Source organism: Penicillium robsamsonii (genome assembly GCF_028829455.1).
Source record: "Penicillium robsamsonii strain IBT 29466 chromosome Unknown utg000006l_segment0_segment0, whole genome shotgun sequence".
Lineage (NCBI taxonomy): Eukaryota > Fungi > Ascomycota > Eurotiomycetes > Eurotiales > Aspergillaceae > Penicillium > Penicillium robsamsonii.
This window is the reverse complement of record NW_026643224.1, coordinates 137,498-159,082: the sequence shown is the minus strand read 5'-3', so window position 1 is coordinate 159,082 and position 21,585 is coordinate 137,498. Positions and strand designations below refer to the sequence as shown.

The following is a 21,585-nucleotide window of genomic DNA, read 5'->3' as shown; positions in this document are numbered from 1 at the left end:
CCCAATGCTAAGTCGAGGCTATACATGTAGAAAATCACGCCAGCAATACACCAGGTACACATTCTATGTGAAACCTTCACCTCCCAGTACTCGGTCTCGACCTCAAGAACAAGTCTGGGGGCGTGTACTTGCCGTCCACACTTCCGTTTCCAGCTTCAGTTCGATCAGGCGTTAAACATAGATTGCTGTGGATTGCACCTGCGGGCTGTTGTCTCAATGTCTCCATAGCTTTCGAGTGCGTGCGCCACTCAGACAGAACAACATCGATTTCAGTCTTGGAGTCACCGGCAATAGCATCCATCTTGATGTCATTTCTGTCGTAGCCAAAGGGATCTTCCAACTGCGACCCTATTCCCTCAATGCCATAGAGTGTAAAGATAACAAGGCTAACAATGGGGATGGCCCACCATCCCATTTCGTCGACCATAGCAAATGGCAGAACACAGCCAAACAGGGCGAGGACTTGCTTTTGGTGAATTCTGGTTTAGCGTCAGTAATTGAAATATACAAACCTAACACAACACGGATTAGCGCCATGAAACTTACAAGTGAGCCACTGGCATCGGAGTCAACTTGATCGTTTCCATCTTCCCATATGCATCAGTCAATGTATTCAACTGAGCCTGCATCTGACTAGCACCAGGCGCAGAATACCAGCCACGCTCTTCGCCGCGCTTGATAAACCCATCAATGAAAAAGGTCAACTGGAAAGGGAGACCCAATCCCTCGTCTTCATGACCCTCAAGGCCTGCAGGTAGCAGATTGGCATATTCGGGGTTATATAGGGTGGAAGGATGTACGTTCAAATCCTCATCGACGGGGTTTCCAAAGACCCAAGCAGCGCCCCACTCAGCGCGTAAATGATTTTTCACGGCATATGGGATAGCCATGAGAATTCGAACAGTACGCTCGATATCCTCGCGCTCTGCGGCAGTGGGTGGGCCCCGTTTTGAACTGTAGCTATTTGTTACAATCGTGCGGACAAGGTTGCGCACGCAGGTGTTGAGCGTGTTCATTCCATTGCGCCCGTCCCAGAATCGATTGTAGGATGTCTGGTTGCGGAACACAAGCATCAAACCTACGACAATAGATAAGGATGGGATCTGTTTTTGGTATGTTTAGTTGCCGTCTGGTGTATTTGGTTGGGAATACATACAATGGTACTAGGTAGACCGACAGTCTCGAATACGTAGGTGTCCAAGTAAACAATCAAGGCTGTGAATAGAGCGTGCAGAGAGACCGGGAATAATATAGCACCATGAATTGCACCTTTGATAAAGCGAAATACAAGTGGCCATCTGAATAGTATTAGCACATGTGGATGATTAGCAGATACCGATTAGCTAGCTCACCTTCTTGGCTTTGCCCGCGATGACAGCTGATGAGGATGAGTGCCGCGTCGTTGATGATGACCTTGTATCGTAGTGTTTTGGCGACTCAAGGTCGGAGTGGGTGGCTCGCTGAAATTTAACCTCATCTCGAGAAGATAAGGAATCTGAGCGGTATTCGGCTCTTAGTATTCAACCAAGCCCTCAAATCCGGGGGAGATTGAAATCGGAACCAGGGTTGCCGTCAAGATGGAAAGCGGGTCCAGCAACCCTTTGGTTCTGGACCCACATTGGCAACACTAGCGTCATGAGTCACGTGAATATATATACATCAGTTGGCTATATTCATCGTAGGTTGGTTAGCAGAATAATATGCCGTAACGAGAATAATAAGCTGGTGCTCTCAATTTTGCTGTTATAAGTCCTCCTCTACAAAGTGCAGTACAATCTTTACTTGAGCCAATAAACGAGCAGCTGCATGAGGCAAATCTGACGTAAAGACCTCCACCTATATGTATATAACCTTGCCCAACCTCTCTTCTAAATCTGTCTGGCACTCTTTTCATATCAAACAGTCCAGTCGGTATCACAATGCAGGAAATTGTAGTAATCACCTGCCCAGGTGGCAAACAATGCCCTCATCTCATCCGTCTCCTATACGATAAATCTAGATTCAAACTCCGTCTAGCAGGCCACACCACCGAATCCGCCTCTCATCTCCAAAACACCTACCCAGAGGCCGAAGTACAAACATGCGACACGACCTCCCTCACAGACTGCCGCAAGCTTCTTAGCAATGCAACATCAGTCTACCACGTGGGTCCCTCGCTCCATTCCCGTGAACAGGAAATCGGGATGAACATGATCGATGCAGCCGTTGCCGAGAGCCAAAAGCCAGATACAAATTTCAAGCACTTCGTCTATTCCAGCGTACTCGGCACCCAGCATCGAAACCTCATGCAACACGACCACAAGTGCCGCGTCGAAGAAAGACTACTACTAAGTCCTCTGAACTTCACAATTCTCCAACCAACCAATTTCATGGATGCGTATCCGACTGCTGCACTCGCAAACATCGAAGACCCGTCTATCGAGTATCTTTGGGGCATTTATAATCCAAATGTTGCCAATAGTTTAATTGCGCTCAGAGATCTGGCTGAAGCCGCGGCCCGGGTTTTGGACGAGCGAGAACCACACTATTTCGCTCAGTACCCGCTGTGCTCGACCTTCCCTGTCTCTGATGCCGAAGCCATTAAGGTTATTGGAAAACACATTGGTAAGGAGATCAAGGTTCCAACTCCCACTTTTGAAGAGGGTGTTAGCAAGCTTCTCAAGTTTTTATATACCGGGGAGAGCGGGATGTACAGCGGGGATCATGTGGATTCGGATTTGAGATGGCCAGCCTCACAGGGGGATCTACGTCCTGATATCACAAAGGACCAGGCCGAGAGGCTAATTTTGTTCTATAATCGGCGTGGATTGAAAGGGAATCCCAGTGTTTTGAGGTGGTTGATTGGGAGGGAGCCTACGAGTGTTGATGAGTGGGTGAAGATTCAACTGAAAGGCTAGTTGAAAGACCAGTCTTCCTACAAGTTAGGATGATTGTCAGGTGAACTATGGGTAAAAGGCTCAGTGGAATTTGATATAGCGAGCCTTCTGTTTTGTTTTGACAAAAGTGATCGGAACTTTCTTTTTTCTCGGGATGCCGATAAAAGTTATTGTTTTAATCCCCAGGTTTTCCGAGTTGTGAATAATGCCAGCTGGAGAAGAAAGAAAATCAAGCAGTGAGGCTTTCATTCATATTCCAGCCACACCCAATATGACCATAGCCCCTCGGGGGCCAGAGAAAGAGGGGCAAAGACAGACTTGAGCATTTCACAACTTGACTGCTGCAAATTACCATGGTCTCCTTGCTTGAGCTACCAGCCGAGATTCGCCTGATGATATACACACATGTACTAAAGCCAAATGAATATGTGAAAAGCTATCGAAAGCTGCCAGACCTTTGGTCATCGCCCGACCGTGGTCCTCTTTGCACCATTCCTCGGCCTTATGTGAAGCGATATACACCATCTATTCTTCTTCTCAACAAAAAGATCACTACAGAGGCTCTTCACTATCTATATCGAATTCCACTCAACCTTTACGGCACACCAAGCACGTATTTCGTCATGCGTCAGATGGATATCACAGAATTCATCAGCGAGCATTATCTGCAGAGAATCCATCATGGTGTTCTGCGACTAAATGGTGCCAACAAGCATTTTGTCCTCTCGCTTCTAGACATATGGGGTGCCGAGAACCGGCTGGAACGACTCGATGTGTATCGCTCCAAGACTTGGCTTGACAGTCAACACTGGAAAGTTGTAGAGAACAGAGTGAGTTATCTTGATAAGAAAGATAGGATATATTCTGACGGCTTTGCTAGCTCGGGACCTTCTCGAGTATGTTTCCGGTTGTATTCCACGAGGTCGATGACCTGTCTCAGGTGAAGGCCTCCGAGGCTGTTTAGGTATGTACATAGACAGGCAGTGAAAGGATTGCGGTACGAGGAGAGTCAAGCCGAACGTGTTATTACCTAATAATAATTCAAAACAATCTGAAGGCTAACGAAAGAATGTTCCTGGTTCATCAGATGTGCCGAGATTCAAAACAGTCCAGATCTCGAATGGGTATCAGTAGATTTTGGGGGAGGGGACAAGGGAGGGAGAAAGGAGAACGCCGAGCCGCCATGACGAATCAAACTAGATGGAAGAGATACGCGCTATGGAACAATGGAAACGGTGTATATGGAGTGTGCACCCGAAGAAGCCAACGCAGATATGGTTCCTTGCAATGGTGACATCGTAGAATGCCCAGATGATAAGCCCCTACAGAAGGGTAGATGCCAAAAAAAATAAGGATAAATATGTATTAAAATGCCCAAAGCCCTCGCTTTCCAGAAATTCGTTCGACCCGAAGCGATGTATTAGGGCATTCCTGCTCGGCCATCAAAGGCCAAAGGGCCCGAGTCATTTCGTGGAGTCAACGGGTTGTCGTCAGACGTTTCTGAGCGCACTGGTGTGTCAGTTCGTAGCTGTGATTGGCGACCAGAGGGCACACTGAGTGGTTGTGTTGGTTGCCATCCAGGAATGTTGACAGTGGCGCTGCGGGCGAGGTTATCGGTGCTTGAGTTAGGGGCCGGCGAGGCTGTGCTTCGAGTGTCATCGGTTTGTTGGTCATCCTGTAGATGCAAGTTCTCAACATTGTTCACCAAATGTTCTTCAGCAAGATCTCCGAGCTGATCGGACGGCCCTTCCAGGCTGTTTGTTTCGGCGACTGAAGGCACTTCCGTTTCGAGCTGCTCCCTAGAGTTGTTGGATGTCCTCTCTTCTGTTGGTTCCTTGTCTCGTTTTTCCTCCGAGTCATTCGAGTCATCGACCTCGGCGCTGAGATCGGTGAATGCCCGACAGTTGGGGCATTGGAACATTGGGTAATCGGGGGAGTGAAGCAGACGACTAATGCATTTGTAATGCCAAACGTGCGCGCAGGCTGCCATGAACAAACACTGATAGGGCCGCTTTATTATAGTTAGTAGATGCAGGATTGGCAAAAGCAAAGGAAGGAACGAACCAGGACGGAACCAAGGCAAATTGAGCATTCACGGCAACCCGAATAATCAGACGTCTCACCCTTGCCCAAGTTTTTGATAAGACTTTCTGTATTTTTGCTGGAATATCTGTTAGCATCACACGATACTCCGGACAATAGGTAAGATCCCACTTGAACTCGTTGGGCTTCTGCTGCCACGATCGATTACATTCAATCCGAATCCGAACGCATCGGAAGATCATTTCTTCTCCCCCTCGGAAGTCGATACCCAACTGCACGATATCGCCGTCTTTGATGGAGTACAGACGAGACACCATATTGGGCTGACTCAAACGCATGTGGTTCAAAAAAGTCCCTGAAGAGCTACCAACATCTTTTATGTGCCACTGTCCATTCACGTATAAGAACTCGCAGTGTTTCCGACTAACGACCTTCGACTTGAAGCCCACGGGGGCATCCGAGGGTTCGGTCGGGTTAGGCGGGGGTATACCATCACGCTCCGAGTATCGACCAACTCGAATCACACAGCTCTCTGATGGCAGGGTTCGGGCGATTGGGACGAAAGGTAACGAGGGCCTCGAACTCTGAAGGGAGTCTTGGTAGGGGAAGAACCGAATGGTCGCCTTGGTCTCCGATTTTGGGGGGGTCTCCTGCCCCTCTGCAGGAGCACTGGTGGGTTCGATCACATTATTTTGAACAGCGGCCGGTTCAGGGGACGGGGTAGACTCCTGCGAGTTTGTGACACGGTCTAACGTGCGAGGTGGCGGACGATGGACGGCCGAAGAGCTCCTCAGGCGCGCCATAGAGTTGGGCGTTCGGGTAACGTCGTTGGACGGCGTAGAGGTGGAAGGCGTAGAGGTGGCGGACTCGGTGGATGATACTTGACTATTAAGTTCCGCGAAACCGTAACTCGGGGCGGGCGCAGAGGTGTAACGAGAGAGGGGCGGGTGATCAGGTTCAGGGCATGGGGGAGCTGTGGAGTTCGTTGGCGGAGATATGGAGCCCGAAGTTGAGGATCGCCAAGGGATTCGACTACTAAAACTGTGTCTATACGACTGCCCGGGCAAAGATGACAGATTCTGAGTGTAGGTTCGTAACTGGCTGAAGCGGCGCAGGCGACTGGGGCGAGGGCTGTCGGGGAGGGAGGTGGAGGCGGTGACTGAAGCAGACATGGATTCGATTTGGCGACCATGAAAGAATTCAACATGCAGATAAATCAATAGTGCCCAGAGATTCGAGGGGCAACGTCACAGGTGGGATCTGCAAATGGGCTAATGCGATTCAAAGATTACCAAGACATTAGAGAGGTAAGGGGATCTTTGAGCAAATTGAAGAAAGAAGTGAAACAAAGCCAAGCAAAGAAGAGAGAGAGAGAGAAGGAAGGAAGTTTCTCTTTATCTGTACATACTCTCTCTCTCTTTCTCTCTCTTTCACCCTTTCTCGGTGCCGGGCATTTGCCATCGGTTATTATGCCCTGACAGTCATCATTTCTTGGCATCCTCGGACCCCAGGCCTATTTCCCCGCATATATTTATGTTTGAGTAGAAGATTACAGGATCCTCTCTATAGAATATAAGCTCTGCGAATACAGAGTAGCATAGTAGTATAATAAGCCATGGAAATGACAAAATATCGAAAGAAGGATATGCTCGAAGTAGTTATGTATATACGAACTAGCTCAATAAGTAGACACAGCCCTAAATGGCCTGAGGCATATTTAAGCGTCCTTACTTCATGTACTTCATGTACAACATAGAAAGCACCTGAGCAAGTATTGGTCCACGCTTTTACATATGGAGTACATACTTATAAGATTTATACAATCTTAAAAGAAAAAGTAGGCAAGTCCCTGAATAATCTGAATATGCTTATGTATCCCTAATCTAATAGCATTCCATGTGATATGCAAATGCCAAAAAAGATCAACACTCACACCGTATGTGACTCTATCTGGTGATCATCTGCGTCACTTACAAAAATCACGAGAGGCAAAGATATGCCTTTTATGTTGCACGGACCCTCGGGAGGAGGCTGGAAAGCGCAGTTTACGGGATTTAGACAGCAGATAGAAAGGCGTTGATCCTAATTTTAAAGTGATATGGAGATAGAAAAATTTGAATCTCTCCGGATCATATAGAAGCACGATATATCTATATCTATATATATATATATATGCTATACAACGTACTGCGTACTGTTACCATTGTAGATGCAGTTGATCCCCTATTCCGGATTGGTCAGCCTCTAGAGCTCCCCCGGAGCCGATGATGTATGCGTTGGAGCTGCTTAAAATGGGGAATCTTTATTTTTGAAACCTTTAAGTTGGAGATAGTTAAGAATTTGGAGATATCAAAAATAAAGAAGAAAAAAATTATATTGAGATGTCAATTGAAACAGATAGCCCATTTAATCTCAAGTTTCTGCCTGAGGAGACTAGTTCGATCTCTCCCCCCCTCCCTTAAGCTGGAACTTCCTTCCTTCAAGCATCAGGAGGCTTCCCTCCAGTGATCTTTGTGACCTTTTTTTTTTTTATCACGCGGCTTTTCTTTGTGTTTCCCTCAGCTTCGGGTTTATTCGACTCCCTTAATCTCACCCCGACCGCTCGCCTTTCACCTCTATCTCAGACTTCACAGGACCGCGCCCGATGCGGGCCTAGCCAGAATGAGTGGAATTGCGAATGCTTGTCTGTCTTGCTTTTCAGCAGTAGACCGATGGTGTCATATCACAGCATGTCTCGGTCCCATCGGAGCTCGATCTCGAGACGGTATCTACGAAACCACTCTGGCCGATAATGAGCGAGAAGCGGTATCAGATCTTCTGGGCTACTTGGAGAACGTACGTGCTACACAATCCATCATTCTACATCTCTACATTCCCCTTCCTCGGATCAGACTCTGCGACTTAGTTCGCCTAGGTATCGCTCTGCCCAGTGCATACCGCTAACTTCCAATGTACAGCGCGCGGAGACCGACTTCTTCCACGGCGAGCCACTACGAGCTTTGAGTACCCTGGTTTACTCCGAAAATGTCGACCTGCAACGAAGCGCTAGCTTGACCTTTGCTGAGATCACAGAACGAGGTGCGTATCGCCGCTCGGATAACAATGATGCAATACCTGACCTTTCGTCTTATCTGCAGATGTGCGCGAGGTCGATCGCGATACCCTCGAACCTATCCTCTTCCTACTTCAAAGCTCAGATATCGAAGTCCAACGAGCTGCTAGTGCAGCGTTGGGCAATCTCGCCGTAAATGGTTGGTCCCCTCATCACCCATCTCCTTTCCCGCTTTCCCACGGTCGCTGACTCGATGCAGCTGAGAACAAGGTCTTGATCGTCACCCTCGGGGGGCTGGCTCCCCTGATTCGCCAGATGATGTCGCCCAATGTTGAGGTACAGTGCAATGCGGTGGGGTGTATCACCAATCTCGCGACGCATGAGGAGAATAAGGCCAAGATTGCTCGCTCTGGTGCTCTAGGTCCTCTTATTCGCCTGGCCAAGTCGAAGGATATGCGTGTCCAGCGAAATGCGACGGGCGCACTGCTTAATATGACCCATTCCGGTAAGCGATCTCAATTGTGGAAAAGCGCTCTTTCTCTAACATCACTAGATGACAATCGACAGCAACTTGTTAATGCCGGCGCCATTCCTGTGCTCGTGCATCTCCTCTCATCCCCCGACGTTGACGTTCAGTACTACTGCACAACAGCTCTTAGCAATATCGCGGTTGACTCGACCAACCGCAAGCGACTCGCCCAAACCGAGTCGCGTCTCGTCCAGTCATTGGTCCATCTTATGGATTCATCCACCCCGAAAGTACAATGCCAAGCGGCACTCGCCCTACGCAACCTCGCCTCTGATGAGAAATACCAGCTCGAAATCGTTCGGGCGAAGGGTCTTTCTCCACTACTACGACTTCTACAATCCTCCTACCTTCCTCTCATCTTATCCGCCGTCGCTTGTATCCGCAACATCTCTATTCATCCTCTTAACGAATCCCCTATCATCGAAGCGGGCTTCTTGAAGCCGTTGGTAGATCTCCTAGGGTCAACTGATAACGAAGAGATTCAATGTCATGCTATATCTACGCTTCGAAACCTGGCCGCTAGCTCCGATCGCAACAAAGAACTTGTTTTGCAGGCCGGCGCAGTACAGAAGTGCAAGGACTTGGTCCTCCGTGTTCCCCTTACAGTCCAATCTGAGATGACTGCTGCAATCGCCGTGCTGGCTCTCAGCGAAGAGCTGAAGCCGCACCTTCTCAACCTAGGAGTCTTTGATGTCTTGATTCCTCTGACAAACTCCGAAAGCATTGAGGTTCAAGGTAATAGTGCGGCTGCTTTGGGCAATTTGTCGTCAAAAGGTATTTTACTTTATCCTCAACGCTCCTCTCTTTCTGCGTCCTGTCATCATCTACTAACAAAACATGTAGTTGGCGATTATTCTATGTTCGTTCGCGACTGGGCTGACGCTAATGGTGGCATCCATGGCTATCTTCACCGCTTCCTTGCCAGTGGTGATCCAACATTCCAGCACATTGCCATCTGGACCCTCCTCCAGTTGCTTGAGTCCGAAGACCAGAAGCTCATTGGATATATTTCACGATCCGAAGACATCGTGCACTTGGTCAAGATTATCTCTGACAAGAATATCGAGTCGGACGAAGAGGATGTGGATGACGGCGAGGGTGAAGTCATTACGCTCGCCCGTCGCTGCCTTGAGCTGGTTGGAGCCGGTCCTAAGCAGACCCTGGTGGAAGCTTGAACCTTCTGTTTTGTCTAATTATCCCACCATTTTTTTATCTTTCGGTCCTTTCTGTGTCATGTCAGTCTTTCTGTGTGACTCTCTTTCCCCGTCAAGGGGTATTGTATGGACATTAAATTCACTTATTCACTTTTGTCAGCGGGCATTTGGAGTGATACGGACTCTTTTCTTCTTTTTATCTTTGTTGTTACATGTCCATGGTATTTCCGGGCCGGTGCCGCTGTTTCTGTTGTTCCGACGCATACACTGTTTATTCATGCTAGATATGGGCTCTATAATTAATTGCCTGCAGACAGACTCTTCTACAAATTGTAATGGAAACATGTAGTTTGGAGTATTTGGAAGTTGTAGCAGGTGATGTGGATACAAGCTGCGTCGGAATAACGTAAACCCGGGCCGTATTATAGCTCCCTAAAAAAAAGCTCCAGAAAACTCGCTGCCTTTGCAAACTCTAGAACTCTTCCACCTCAAAATTGGCCCACCACCAATTTTACAACATGGCTTCCCTACCACCTATTGCCATTCCTGGGCAACGCCTTGGTCCTTTATCCACATATTCTGCAGGCCCCGGCACTCATGTTCAGCAATCCTTCATCTACGCCTCCATCGCCGGCCCCGTGGTTGCAGACCCTGCACAGCCGAAGTCACAAACAAGACCAACTCTCAGAGTTTCACGAGTGATATCTCCGAAAGACCGAACTGGATCTAACCCAGCCATTCCCGGCGCCGCATCCTCAATGATGCCAAAGCCCCGATACAACACCCTCCCCGCCGTAGACTCCATCGTTCTCGCCCGAGTGACCCGTGTGCAGAAGCGACAAGCCACGGTCTCCATCCTTGTCGTACTAGACGAATCAGCAACACAACCCCAAGATCAATCACAAACCGCCTCGGACAATGACAACGTCGCCTCCATCCTCACATCTGCGGCCAACCCAGAGAACCACAGCGGCACCGACGAATTGCGATTCCAGGCACTTATCCGCAAGGAAGATGTAAGGGCTGTTGAGAAGGACCGTGTCGTTATGGATGAGATGTTCCGTGTCGGCGATATCGTTCGCGGCTCTGTTATTTCCCTTGGCGATCAGAGCTTTTACTACATCACTACCGCGCGCAATGATCTCGGTGTTGTCATGGCTCGCAGTGAGGCTGGCAATATGATGTTCCCTGTCAGCTGGAAGGAGATGAGAGATCCTGTCAGTGGAATTAGTGAGCAGAGGAAGGTCGCCAGACCGTTCTGAGAACATGCAATTGTTCGGCTCCCCTCGCGCGGCTTTTGGCTTTCTTTTTGAATGGCCAATTGCTTCGTGCCCTCCACCTCTACTGTTAACCACATAGTGGTTCAACCAACAATAATCAAGCAGAATCTGCCACCATCCACCCAAATGTCCGTGGCAGGTCTAGCTTATCCCCTGAGAGCATTGTCTTTCTACCTCTGGGATCCATGAGTGTCAACAAATCTACACTCCCCAAACCTCACTGCGAGGAATGCCCTTCAAGCTCCTACACGTGTTACATGCTCTCAAGCAGCAGCATCCCGCTTGAGCATGACGACTTTCATGCCTCATGAAGTGGGAACCATCCCGCATTTGACTCGATCCAATTACGCCAATGTGTACCCTGGACATGTGTTATTGACATTGATAACGATTTCAGAATAAAGATACCCAACCGAGACATGATTGAAAAATCTTGTCACTCCCGATTTTCCCTTTTCTTCGATCCTCGACTGCAGTCTGCCATCTGTGGTCGCTTTCTCCTCGCTCGTCTTTCCAAGTAGAGAGGCATCAACGCCGCTACTCGTAGACCCTACTGGGTAACCCTCCTTAGTATACACGGTCGAGACCTATGCCATGTCGGACTGTGTTTGTCAAGTGAGGAAGATTGAAGTTTTTCTTTTGAAGGACAAGCGGAGGACTCTCATCTTCTGTGAACCTCCAATTATTCATCTGTCATGTCAAAGTCTGCTCAGTGCGACTTGACAGGTGTTTTCGGAGTGACATCCCCTATCAATATATCCTATTTTAAATCGTACAAATAAAATACAAATAAAATGCAAAATAAATCTCCCATTTTGAACTCTAATCAAATAATACACCGACCTTATTTCTTCAAAGTCTTCTGCTTTTCCGCGTCAATCAACTTCCGTCCCTGAACAACCAGACCCTTGCGACTGCGCACAGCATCCATATACCGCTTAGCAACATTCTGCTTATCGGCAAGTTCACCCAGATCCTCAAGTTCTTCCTCGGTAGCAGGAACCCAGAATGGATCCTCGTCGAGAGCTTCGAAGCCCGCGAAGATCAGTTGCGGTTGCGCAGCACCGGACGTCCGCTTGCGGATCTCCTCGGCGAATCCGAAGGACTCGGCTACGGGGAGGAGCGCCAGGATAGTGAAAAATGGCGTTCCTTCTTTCATAACTTCGGATTGGATGCGGCCTCGGCGGCGGGTTACTACTGCGTAGACCTTGCCTAGGACTTCAGCTGTTGGGGTGAAGATGGTGTGTTAGTTGTGGGGTTTGTTTTACGTATGGTGGATGTGATGGTGTGGAGGTATATTGGGTACAATGAAGGTAAAGGGAAAGTCAGAGGAAGGAAGGGAATGACTGAAATACTTACTGGTTGCTTGGATCTCGCAACTGTACATTGCGAGCATGATGCGAGGACTCCAGTCCAGGAAACCGGCCGAGATACCTTCACGGACAAGTCTGATTGACTCGCCTGTCAAGCGGCCCATGTCAAGCTCGTCGCCTGCGCTAGACTGCACAGATAGGTCTTCCAGGAACACGGCCACACCTTGCATAGGCTCCTGGCACAAAGGGCCTTGGCCGGTTGCGAGCTGAAAGGCATACGCGATCTTGTCGTTGAAATCGCGCACGAGCAGTGCTTGGTGGTTATCGCCATCGATCTGTTTCTTGGCATCATCGACCAAGCTAGAAAGATATGTTAGATCCGAACGATAGGCACATTATTTTTTGACTGCTATACTCACAACTTCTCGCATGTGTTGACTGCAGTTGCATCAACTAGAATGTTTGGTCCGACTCGTCGGGGCCCGAAAGCGGTGATTCGGTCGACCACGTTCTTCCATAGCTCCTTGTCTTCCATGACCTCATCGTCAAACAACTTATCTAGTACTTCGCGGAACTCCTGCTTGGAGAGAATGTTGCCTTCAGGCGCCTCGCCCGTACCATCAACGGCAGCAGCTTCAGCTCCGTTCTCGGTCTCCGTCTTGCCTTCAGCCTCTGAGCGCTTCTCCAATTGGAGCTGCTTGATAGTGCCGACTTGTTTAGCCAGGAATTCCGTCACGGCCTCTGGCATCGGCATCACACGGAGACGAAGGGTCATTTGCTTGGAAGCAGAAACTGTCAAAATAGTGCCACGTCCTAGTTCGGGGTTCTTGGGTGCAGCCATCTCGGGACCGTGAACAATGGTTTCACGGTAAGGAACGATAGCCTCACCGGTCTGGATTTCGCAACGGGCGAAACGCTCACGCAGATCCGTCACACAACGCTCCAAGTGTAGTTCACCTGCTGTGAGGATAACGTGCTCACCGCTAGGGAGCACTTCGTACTGCGCACAAGGATCACTCTGTTCAAGCAAGCGCAAGCCGGTGACCATTTTGCTCAGGTCTGCTGGGTTGACTGGTTCTAGTGCGACCCGGACGATGGGCGGCATGCTCAGCGACACACCAGCCAAGTTGATACTTCCCTCAAGTCGGCTGCACAGAGTGCCTGTCTTCAGTACGTGGCCTGCAAGACCTCCAATTCCAAATACCACACCGGCTGGTACAGACTTGAGGGGCTCGAGAGCCCTGCCCATCATCAGGTACAGATCTGTGACTATGACCTTCTTTGGCTCCGGGCTGGCGTGCGGGTGGGCCGGGGAGAACTTGGGCGGGAGGACATAGATCTCATCACCAACCGTAAGGGTTCCGGAATAGAGTCGGGCGAAACCAATAAGATGGTCCGGATCGTCCTTCTCCACTAGCTCTTCTGGCTCATCGATCGTCTCGGTGATCAATGAGGTGGTTTCGAAGATTGATGTCATACGCTCAAAGTCATCTTCTTGTCCATTACTGCGGGCTTCTGCCTGCATCTTTGCAATTTCCTCTCGCTTGCGGCGCGCGAGTTCCATGGCTTCGCCCGAGGTCATAGCACCCTCGTTACGCCTCTTATTAGACAGAAGCTCGCTCTCTGGGATGGCAACCATCTTACTGACGTATGCCACGACGGGCTCTTCGGGTCCTGTCTTGAAATCCACCATGGCAGTCTTGATATCATCGGCAATGAAAGCAGCGCCAGGGGATGTTTTGATCATTTCCGGTAGTCGGGCGGCTTGCGCAGCGGGGGGACTGGGGAGATATTCAATGACAGAAACCAGCAAGGCGGTAGATAGCGGTAGCCATTGAGAGAACAGTGTGTTCATAATGTTCTTAGGATCACGTCCGCGCAGAATATATACCGGAATGTTAATGTTGAGCGATTTGGTGATCTTCTCCAGCAACACTGGGTCACTAGTAAAGGTCAATATCAGCGTTGACGCGATAGTTAGGTTCATTGTCAAAAACTTACCCTTTGCCCTTGTCACCACCTGTGGTGGCTTGATAAGCTGCCCAGATACTATCTAAGACCAATTGAACGAACATGGGCTTCAAAGCACGTCCCTTCAGATGCTTCGCGCCCAAGACACGTTTGGTTTTGGGGTCTAGATAATAATCACCCCAAAGCACTTTCTCTAGAACTGTTCGCTTGATTCCGAGTTTCTTCTCGTAAATGGCCGCGAATTGTCGGATTGTGAAAGCCCAGCCATCGACAGCACTGCAGAAGATGACGTTATTTTTCTCAGGTGCAAAGTAAAGATCCTCGTCGTCGCGCTCCTCAAATTCAGTTCCCTCAGTGATGCTTGCTGCAGATTCGTCGTCGGCTGACGACTTTTTGTTGCCTTGGTCCCGAGCAGCAGCAGCGTTGACACGGTCTTCCATACGTTCACGCCACTGCAAATCTTCTTCCATGCGTTCACCTTGGTAGAAACTACCGATGACAGCATTAACCTGTTCTAACAGTCGACTAAGATGCGAGAAAGCTTCAGCAGGGCTCATCTTCAGCTCTGTTACCAAGCGGTCCATCTTGTTAATAACCAAGATCGGCTTCAACTGCTCAACCCAAGTCTGGCGCAGCACTGTCACAGTCTGACTACAGACACCTTCGACTGCGTCAACGAGAACAACCGCACCGTCACAAAGACGAGATGCGGTTGAAACCTCGCTGCTGAAATCGATATGACCAGGTGAATCGATTAGGTTGATCAGATACTCCTTGGGCACAGGCGCTGCGTCCGGGCTTGGACGGCGGAGCATCGAGAAGAACAGTGAGATGGCTGATGACTCCATCGTGATACCTCGAAGCTGCTCATCTGGACGAGAGTCCAGGTAGCGGATCTTACCGGCCAGCTTGGGTGAAATGATGCCATTTGTGGCAATGAGACTATCTGTCAAAGATGTCTTACCATGATCCTAAAAACGCACAAGAAAAGATGAGCATTTCAATCACAGAATATTTTTTAATGTGAATTTCTTTGACTTACAACGTGGGCCAAAATGCAGATCTGGTGGCTGAGATTAGTATAAAGCCCTGACATCAGACATTAGAGTGGGATGGAGGGGCACACGCACATTTCTTATGTCCTCGGGCTTCCGCTGTAAGCGGACCAGCTGGTCGACATTAACCACAGGCATCTTGGCTGGTAATGAGACCAAGAGCAGGTTGTAAAAAGAAAGGCGACTGGATCCCGCAAGGGAAAAAAAAAGTTGCAAAAAAGTTGCCGATAAAGATGCGCCCTTGGCCGAGCCCTTCAACAGCACTTCAATTATTATTTCACTCCGATTCTTGAGCTGAGTGGTTTTATATACACTGAATACTGACATTAGTACCTATTTATTCTTATACATGATTGACATTCATCTTGACAGTTTGTGACCCTATGATGCTATACAATCCCCATTTTGTAATCCCGATTCTATTGACTCATTATGAGTCCTCAACGCCTGGTGCTGAGTCAAGTATCCACGGCCAAAAGCTGGCGCAAAGAAATACTCTACTTCTCAGCCTTGCTAGACTCTCATTCCTCATCGAAGGAGAGCTTGATCTTCTTGGGCTTCTTGGATTTCTTCGAAGTCGCCTTGGGCTGGACTTCTTCGGCTTCTGCATTGTCTTCACCCACAACCTTGGCTTGTTTTCGTTTCCTCTGGCCTCCAACCTCAGTGAGGTTGTTCTGTTTCCCGGTGGAATGTTCTGTTTGGGATTTCTCCTGATCGCCAGTGGATTTGTCCTTTGAGTTGCCGGCCGTGTCCTCTTCTTTTGGGCCGCTTTCACCAATCAATGCCTTGTATTCCTCCTTGGAAATCACTTCGTTACTTTCTTCGTCGAGGTAGGTAGGCTCGTCATCGTCGTCGTCGTCATTGACCTTGAGTCTGGTCGGTCGTAAGGCAGGGCGCTCCAAGCGACCGCTGTTGTCCCCATACTGGCCCCGGAGCTTCTGGAGAAATGCAGGTTGCTTTGCATCTGCATACAAAATCAGAATGACCTGACATGTTACGAGGATGTGAAGCGACATACCATATTCAAACTTGGGGTTTTTAGACATGATGGGAATGCTATATTTGCTTGCTATCTTTCAAGTGAAGCTTTGTACTTGTACTCCCTTTACCTATTTTGTAGGTCATTGAGAAGAATTCATTTGGTTCAATCAAAATAAACAGCGGCGTACTCTCTATGTGCAAAGAGTTGGTGAACTTCCAAAGTTGATAGCTGCATGGCCAGTACGGTGGGGTATTGCGACCAATGATCTACTGAGTCTCATTGGCTTATCATTTCCACCGCCCTATCCACCGCTCTATCCACCGCCTTCTACCCTCATATATTAAAGCCGAAGAGGTGAGATATTTTCTGTCAGCAATATTTGTAGGACTTACGTCACTGCTGGTCGCAATACTCCGCCCTACTATACCGCCTTCCAACTCAAGGCGCTAAACCGTATTAGGACACATCGAAAAGTCCAAGGAGCCGTTCCGCGTCAAGTGCTCTTCATCAAGTCTCATCAACCAATCTCAATTAACTATGCTTTGTGCTAGTAAGTAGCCTCCCGTTGATTACAATTTTGTGCTCATCTTTGAAACAAGTTGTCTAACTAGCCTTTTCCCACAGTCTCCGGAGAAGCACCTCAAGTGCCTGTCGTCTCTACCAAGAGCGGTAAGTGCTCGAAATCACCTTGCGCGCGCGACATCAAACTCACAATTAAACAGGCAGCGTATTTGAAAAGCGCCTCATTGAGGCATACATTGCCGAGCATGGCAAAGATCCCGTGAACGGCGAGGAGCTTACCACCGACGATCTCATCGATCTCAAGTCGCAACGCATTGTCCGACCCCGACCCCCTACCCTCACATCCATCCCGTCTCTTCTCGGCGTTTTCCAGGAAGAATGGGATGCTTTGGCTCTGGAAACCTTCACTTTGCAGCAAAATCTGGCACAGACGCGGCGCGAGCTAAGTGCGGCGCTCTATCAGCACGATGCTGCGGTGCGAGTGATCGCGCGTCTGACGAAGGAGAGGGATGAGGCCCGTGACGCACTCTCGAACGTTTCCGTCGGTGCCACTGGCGAGGCTATGCAGGTGGACTCTACGGGCTTGCCCCAGGCAGTGTTGGAACGGATTGAGAACACACAAGCAGCGTACGTGGAATTGGTGCTTTCTACATTGCATTTTTCGATGGACGACTAACTAGTGGACAGGCTATCTAAGACTCGGCGTAAGCGCACAGTCCCTGAAGGATGGGCCTCGAGTGAGACTATTTCCACATTCAAACCAACTGAGACCTCCGAACCTCTCTACCCCGGTGGCCGCGCTTTGTCTATCAACTCGAATGGTGACTTGGCTCTCGTTGGTGGTGTTGACGGCGTGGTTGGTGTCTACTCGCTGCCCCAGAAGAGTGTCGTGCAGACCCTCAAGACAGATGGCGCAGTCACCGGGGCGACATGGGCAGGAAACAAGGCCGTTATTGGCTCGTCTACTGGCTCCGTCAAGGTCTTTGAGAATGGCGCTGAAGTTGCAAGCTTCGCCTCCCATGCTGGTGAGGTGACAGCCGTCACAGTTCACGCTACTGGTGATATTGCTGCCTCTGTTGGTGTCGATAAGAGTTATGTGCTTTACGATCTCGCCACAAACACTGTGGTTTCCCAGATTTTCTGCGATGCAGGTAAGCAGTCACCCCATGGAACACATGTACCCAATCCCGATGCTAATCGCTTTAATTCAGCTCTATTGTCTGTCAACTTCCACCCCGATGGTCACTTGATTGCGGCAGGTGGCGCAGATGGAAAAGTCAAGATCTTCGATGTCAAGACGGGCGCCGCTGCTGCGGACTATGCGATGTCTGGCCCAGTCAAATGCCTGTTCTTCTCTGAGAACGGTACTTACCTGGCTGCGGTGGCCGCGCAGTCCACCACTGTATCGATCTGGGATCTTCGCAGCTCCAAGGAAACCAAGGTACTGGACACAGGAAGCCAGGTTGAGTCGATCTTCTGGGACTACACTGGCCAATTCCTCTTGACTGGTGGGCCCAGTGGAGTGACTGTCCAGCAATACTCCAAGGCATCCAAGGCGTGGTCCGAGCCTCTGCGGAGTGCCGTCCCTGCTATCTCAGTTGCTTGGGGATCAGCTGCTCAGAGTATTGTGGCATTGAATGAGGCGGGTGTGGTCACAGTGCTAGCGGCACAGTCATGATCGCCAGGAAAATACTGTAATATTAGAGCATGCTGTTCTCTGGACTTTCAATGGTGTTTATTTTGGAAACTGCAGCTCTCGATGTGACGATATTCACAAGCAATCCATGGATATTCACATGTAAACATGTATTGTAGTCATGAATGAAAGATCATCGTGAATTCATTATGTTTTACTTGACTCAAATCCTCCTATGAAGCGTTTGAAATACTCATAATTAATAGCGACAAATATCTACAGAAACAAGTTAAATATCTGTTGCTAGAGCCACTTGATCTCGCCAACTTGGAATGCTTCGCAACCGCACTTGGACCAAACTTTACTATGAGCCCACACCGCCTTATAGGGTCGTGCCGGCAGAGCTCGACCGCCCTTTGCCTCGGCCTAGAAACAAAGATGGATTTGAATCTTGGCCTTTCACCTTGCTGGTGGCCTTCAATTTCATCGTTTTCCGCAAAAGATCACTCCTTGACTCCAGGCTTACGTCTTGAAATGAATGAAAACTCTGGCGTCCAGTTTATGGGCGCCAGAACCAAGGTAAACTTCTATCCGTAGTGAAACGGGCGGGGCACCTGATCAGATCACCAAGAACGCAGCTAATAAGAGTATTCCTCTCAGCGAACACATCGTGAGATGACCACAGAGAACGATGGAAGCGGCGATGCCGCCTGGGAACAGCACTTCCACCCCCCTCGCTCCGACCACGCTAGATCTGAATCCACCCGGTTGCCACCCAGAAGACGACGAGAGGGATTCGACTACCGCCGGCCGGTGATGCTTTCACCTGGAGATAATGTCGTGATCGACTTGACCGATGATGCAGACTCTCCTCGAGGAAACGCGACACAATTTTCCGGTCCTCTCCATACCCCACACCCACACCGTCCGAGATTGCGATTTCCCCGAGATCTGATGAACCACACGACGCCTACGGCTGACCAACCCACTGTGATTGATCTAGAATCCGAGACAACGGTTGATCCAGCAGACCTTTCGCCGAACAGTGAGGATGTTCAGATTATTGGGTCTTCTTCGGTCAGGCCAAGACCAATAGAACCAAGGTTCTTGGACAACAATGGTATTCCAATGCACTTTCCTCCACATATACGGCCATCGAGAGTATCGGGGCATGGACGATCAAGCAGAGATGAGGAAATGTCGCTCAGGCGTGCCGGGAGTGACCTCTATTCGTTGATGACCGAAACGCTTAACTTTGGAGTACCTGGCTTTGGCTATGCTCAGCCTAGTCAGCCTGCGCCCCGCCCCCGCCGATCATCATATAAAGGACTCAGCCCGGCCCCGGAGGGATTTACTCGGCTTTTGGCAGAAGATGACGTGCCTGTCTGCCCGAACTGCCAGGAAGAGCTGGGGACCGGAGAAGGGCTGAAACAACAGATTCATATTGCAAAACCATGTGGCCATGTGAGTATTATCCATCTTCAGCGGATGAATTCCATTACAAACACTAACGACGTTGTCAGGTCTATTGTGGCGAGTGCGCTGCGAATCGGTCCATCTCCAAGGCGAAGAAGACTGCCTCCAAGACAAAGCCGTTCTCCAAGTGCCAAGTTGCAGGTTGTAATAAACCTGTAAGCAGCCCCACCGCCATGTATCACCTCTATCTGTGATTTACCCTGAGCTTTTTTTGCGGGCACTCATTTGCATTCTGGTGTTCTGGCCATTATTTTTTCCTCATTTCGTCGATACCCAAGATGCATGGAACTGGCAGGCGTTTATTTCAATATTGATTTATATTCAATTAAGATTCACTCATGGCTCTCTTATACATTGGATATAAGTTTCGTGGCTCATCTATAGATGGATTCCATTGCTTAATGGATATAGTAACCCCGCAACCAACTGACTACTTACATTTTGATTTTCATGGAGCCTGATTGATAGAACTTGACCCGCCAGGTAAACTTGAATAATTGGCAGGGATTCTTACCATCATTTACCTATAGATGCACTAAGGGAGGAATGGTAATGGTATTCCAAAAAACGGTTTAACGAGCGCCGTATTTCAATGTTGACCTCAAATAGTCTTACAAAACTAACTAATGACAGTGGTATTATCTTGTATGAAAATCGTCGATCTTGATTTAAATCAACCGTTATTAAATTGACTAGCCCAGGTTACACTAGAAACATTGTCTGCACGGCTTATGCTTCTTCCACTTTTGTCTGCCGTCTACCTTGAAAGAACTGGAAAGATCTTAAAGAAAGACATATAAAAGGACTACTGAGAGGACTGCAAAAAGGATATCATCAAGGCCGCAACCGCGGCCGTCTATTCTTGTATAGTTACTTGCAAATAGGTTGCGAGTAGGTAAAAAAGGATAGTCGATGGTTGCTTTATCTAGCGCAAGTATGCACACTTCTATCTACGGCTAACGTTAAGCAGGATCTCACTGGCTTAATTGCCAAAGACAGTCATGAGCTGCCACCTCTTCGAGCCCGTTCCGTCCCCGTACGGGTTGATGACCACCAAGGCACCGTCGGCAACGAAGCTGGTTTACCTATTTTCAATCATTTACGTGAACTCTGGGAAGATTTGGCCCGCCATAAGAAGCAGCTCGAGCTACACGACCAGGAGTTCGAGCTACAGTCGGATGGGAGATCAGCTTCTACCCAAAACACTCAAATATTGTTAGAACGCCCCAATTGTAACCGATTAGTGATACCAGAGCAATTACAGCCTTACAATAATGCAAATTGGCTCATGTACAAGAAGGTTCGACCTAGGTTTGGCGGCCACTTCACTCTTGTGAAATATCTTGTTCTGGCCATTCGAATTGATACGCAAAATTGAATTCTACCCGACGTGATCTAAAAATACCAAAAACCAAAACCTCATCTCCAAACAGTAAGTTGCGGCGATACCGTGAATCTGGATGGTGATGAGGTCCTGGAAGCATTCCAGAAAGCGAGGGAACTCAACCTCTGCCCGAATCGCATATGGGCTGTTGCAGGGAAAGGTTTACCCAAGCTGCTACAAATGTCGAAGTTGACCAAGGTATATACATTTTATGAAACTTGTGAGACGGCTCAGACTGCGTTCAAGACTATGTATGTGGTATGAATATTCCAAGGTTTGCTGTAGGTGGACCCACAATATATGGTGCGGGAC

General features: G+C 48.9%; 10 protein-coding genes across 10 annotated transcripts; 6 read left to right on the top strand and 4 right to left on the bottom strand.

Annotated features, from left to right (window-relative positions):
- Positions 1 to 76: 76 nt before the first annotated feature.
- Positions 77 to 1,477, bottom strand: N7447_009776 (bestrophin family protein; the record flags this gene model as incomplete). The annotated part of the gene is made up of 4 exons (XM_057234038.1): positions 77 to 479; positions 547 to 1,103; positions 1,157 to 1,298; positions 1,353 to 1,477. 4 exons carry the CDS (start codon positions 1,475 to 1,477, stop codon positions 77 to 79), a joined length of 1,227 nt encoding a protein of 408 aa, XP_057081322.1.
- Positions 1,478 to 1,919: 442 nt separating this feature from the next.
- Positions 1,920 to 2,897, top strand: N7447_009775 (uncharacterized protein; the record flags this gene model as incomplete). Its single annotated transcript, XM_057234037.1, has 1 exon — positions 1,920 to 2,897. One exon carries the CDS (start codon positions 1,920 to 1,922, stop codon positions 2,895 to 2,897), a length of 978 nt encoding a protein of 325 aa, XP_057081321.1.
- Positions 2,898 to 3,229: 332 nt separating this feature from the next.
- Positions 3,230 to 3,840, top strand: N7447_009774 (uncharacterized protein; the record flags this gene model as incomplete). The annotated part of the gene is made up of 2 exons (XM_057234036.1): positions 3,230 to 3,706; positions 3,757 to 3,840. The coding sequence occupies 2 exons, from the start codon at positions 3,230 to 3,232 to the stop codon at positions 3,838 to 3,840; spliced, it is 561 nt and encodes a 186-aa protein (XP_057081320.1).
- Positions 3,841 to 4,296: 456 nt separating this feature from the next.
- N7447_009773 (FHA domain protein) lies at positions 4,297 to 6,091 on the bottom strand (the record flags this gene model as incomplete). Its single annotated transcript, XM_057234035.1, has 3 exons — positions 4,297 to 4,887; positions 4,941 to 5,037; positions 5,091 to 6,091. 3 exons carry the CDS (start codon positions 6,089 to 6,091, stop codon positions 4,297 to 4,299), a joined length of 1,689 nt encoding a protein of 562 aa, XP_057081319.1.
- Positions 6,092 to 7,580: 1,489 nt separating this feature from the next.
- On the top strand, positions 7,581 to 9,675 carry vac8 (protein anchor VAC8; the record flags this gene model as incomplete). The annotated part of the gene is made up of 6 exons (XM_057234034.1): positions 7,581 to 7,754; positions 7,877 to 7,997; positions 8,057 to 8,170; positions 8,231 to 8,476; positions 8,525 to 9,274; positions 9,344 to 9,675. The coding sequence occupies 6 exons, from the start codon at positions 7,581 to 7,583 to the stop codon at positions 9,673 to 9,675; spliced, it is 1,737 nt and encodes a 578-aa protein (XP_057081318.1).
- A 497-nt stretch (positions 9,676 to 10,172) lies between these two features.
- Positions 10,173 to 10,916, top strand: N7447_009771 (exosome non-catalytic core subunit CSL4; the record flags this gene model as incomplete). The annotated part of the gene is made up of 1 exon (XM_057234033.1): positions 10,173 to 10,916. The coding sequence occupies one exon, from the start codon at positions 10,173 to 10,175 to the stop codon at positions 10,914 to 10,916; it is 744 nt and encodes a 247-aa protein (XP_057081317.1).
- Positions 10,917 to 11,778: 862 nt separating this feature from the next.
- On the bottom strand, positions 11,779 to 15,411 carry N7447_009770 (GTPase RIA1; the record flags this gene model as incomplete). The annotated part of the gene is made up of 6 exons (XM_057234032.1): positions 11,779 to 12,158; positions 12,294 to 12,607; positions 12,667 to 14,190; positions 14,249 to 15,189; positions 15,261 to 15,281; positions 15,349 to 15,411. The coding sequence occupies 6 exons, from the start codon at positions 15,409 to 15,411 to the stop codon at positions 11,779 to 11,781; spliced, it is 3,243 nt and encodes a 1,080-aa protein (XP_057081316.1).
- A 383-nt stretch (positions 15,412 to 15,794) lies between these two features.
- On the bottom strand, positions 15,795 to 16,319 carry N7447_009769 (DUF4604 domain-containing protein; the record flags this gene model as incomplete). Its single annotated transcript, XM_057234031.1, has 2 exons — positions 15,795 to 16,237; positions 16,292 to 16,319. 2 exons carry the CDS (start codon positions 16,317 to 16,319, stop codon positions 15,795 to 15,797), a joined length of 471 nt encoding a protein of 156 aa, XP_057081315.1.
- Positions 16,320 to 16,768: 449 nt separating this feature from the next.
- On the top strand, positions 16,769 to 18,455 carry N7447_009768 (WD repeat PRP19 family protein; the record flags this gene model as incomplete). The annotated part of the gene is made up of 5 exons (XM_057234030.1): positions 16,769 to 16,805; positions 16,880 to 16,924; positions 16,978 to 17,404; positions 17,465 to 17,928; positions 17,989 to 18,455. The coding sequence occupies exons 1-5, from the start codon at positions 16,793 to 16,795 to the stop codon at positions 18,453 to 18,455; spliced, it is 1,416 nt and encodes a 471-aa protein (XP_057081314.1). The 5' UTR covers positions 16,769 to 16,792.
- Positions 18,456 to 18,851: 396 nt separating this feature from the next.
- N7447_009767 (putative RING finger domain protein) lies at positions 18,852 to 20,083 on the top strand (the record flags this gene model as incomplete). The annotated part of the gene is made up of 3 exons (XM_057234029.1): positions 18,852 to 18,992; positions 19,074 to 19,877; positions 19,937 to 20,083. 3 exons carry the CDS (start codon positions 18,852 to 18,854, stop codon positions 20,081 to 20,083), a joined length of 1,092 nt encoding a protein of 363 aa, XP_057081313.1.
- Positions 20,084 to 21,585: the final 1,502 nt, after the last annotated feature.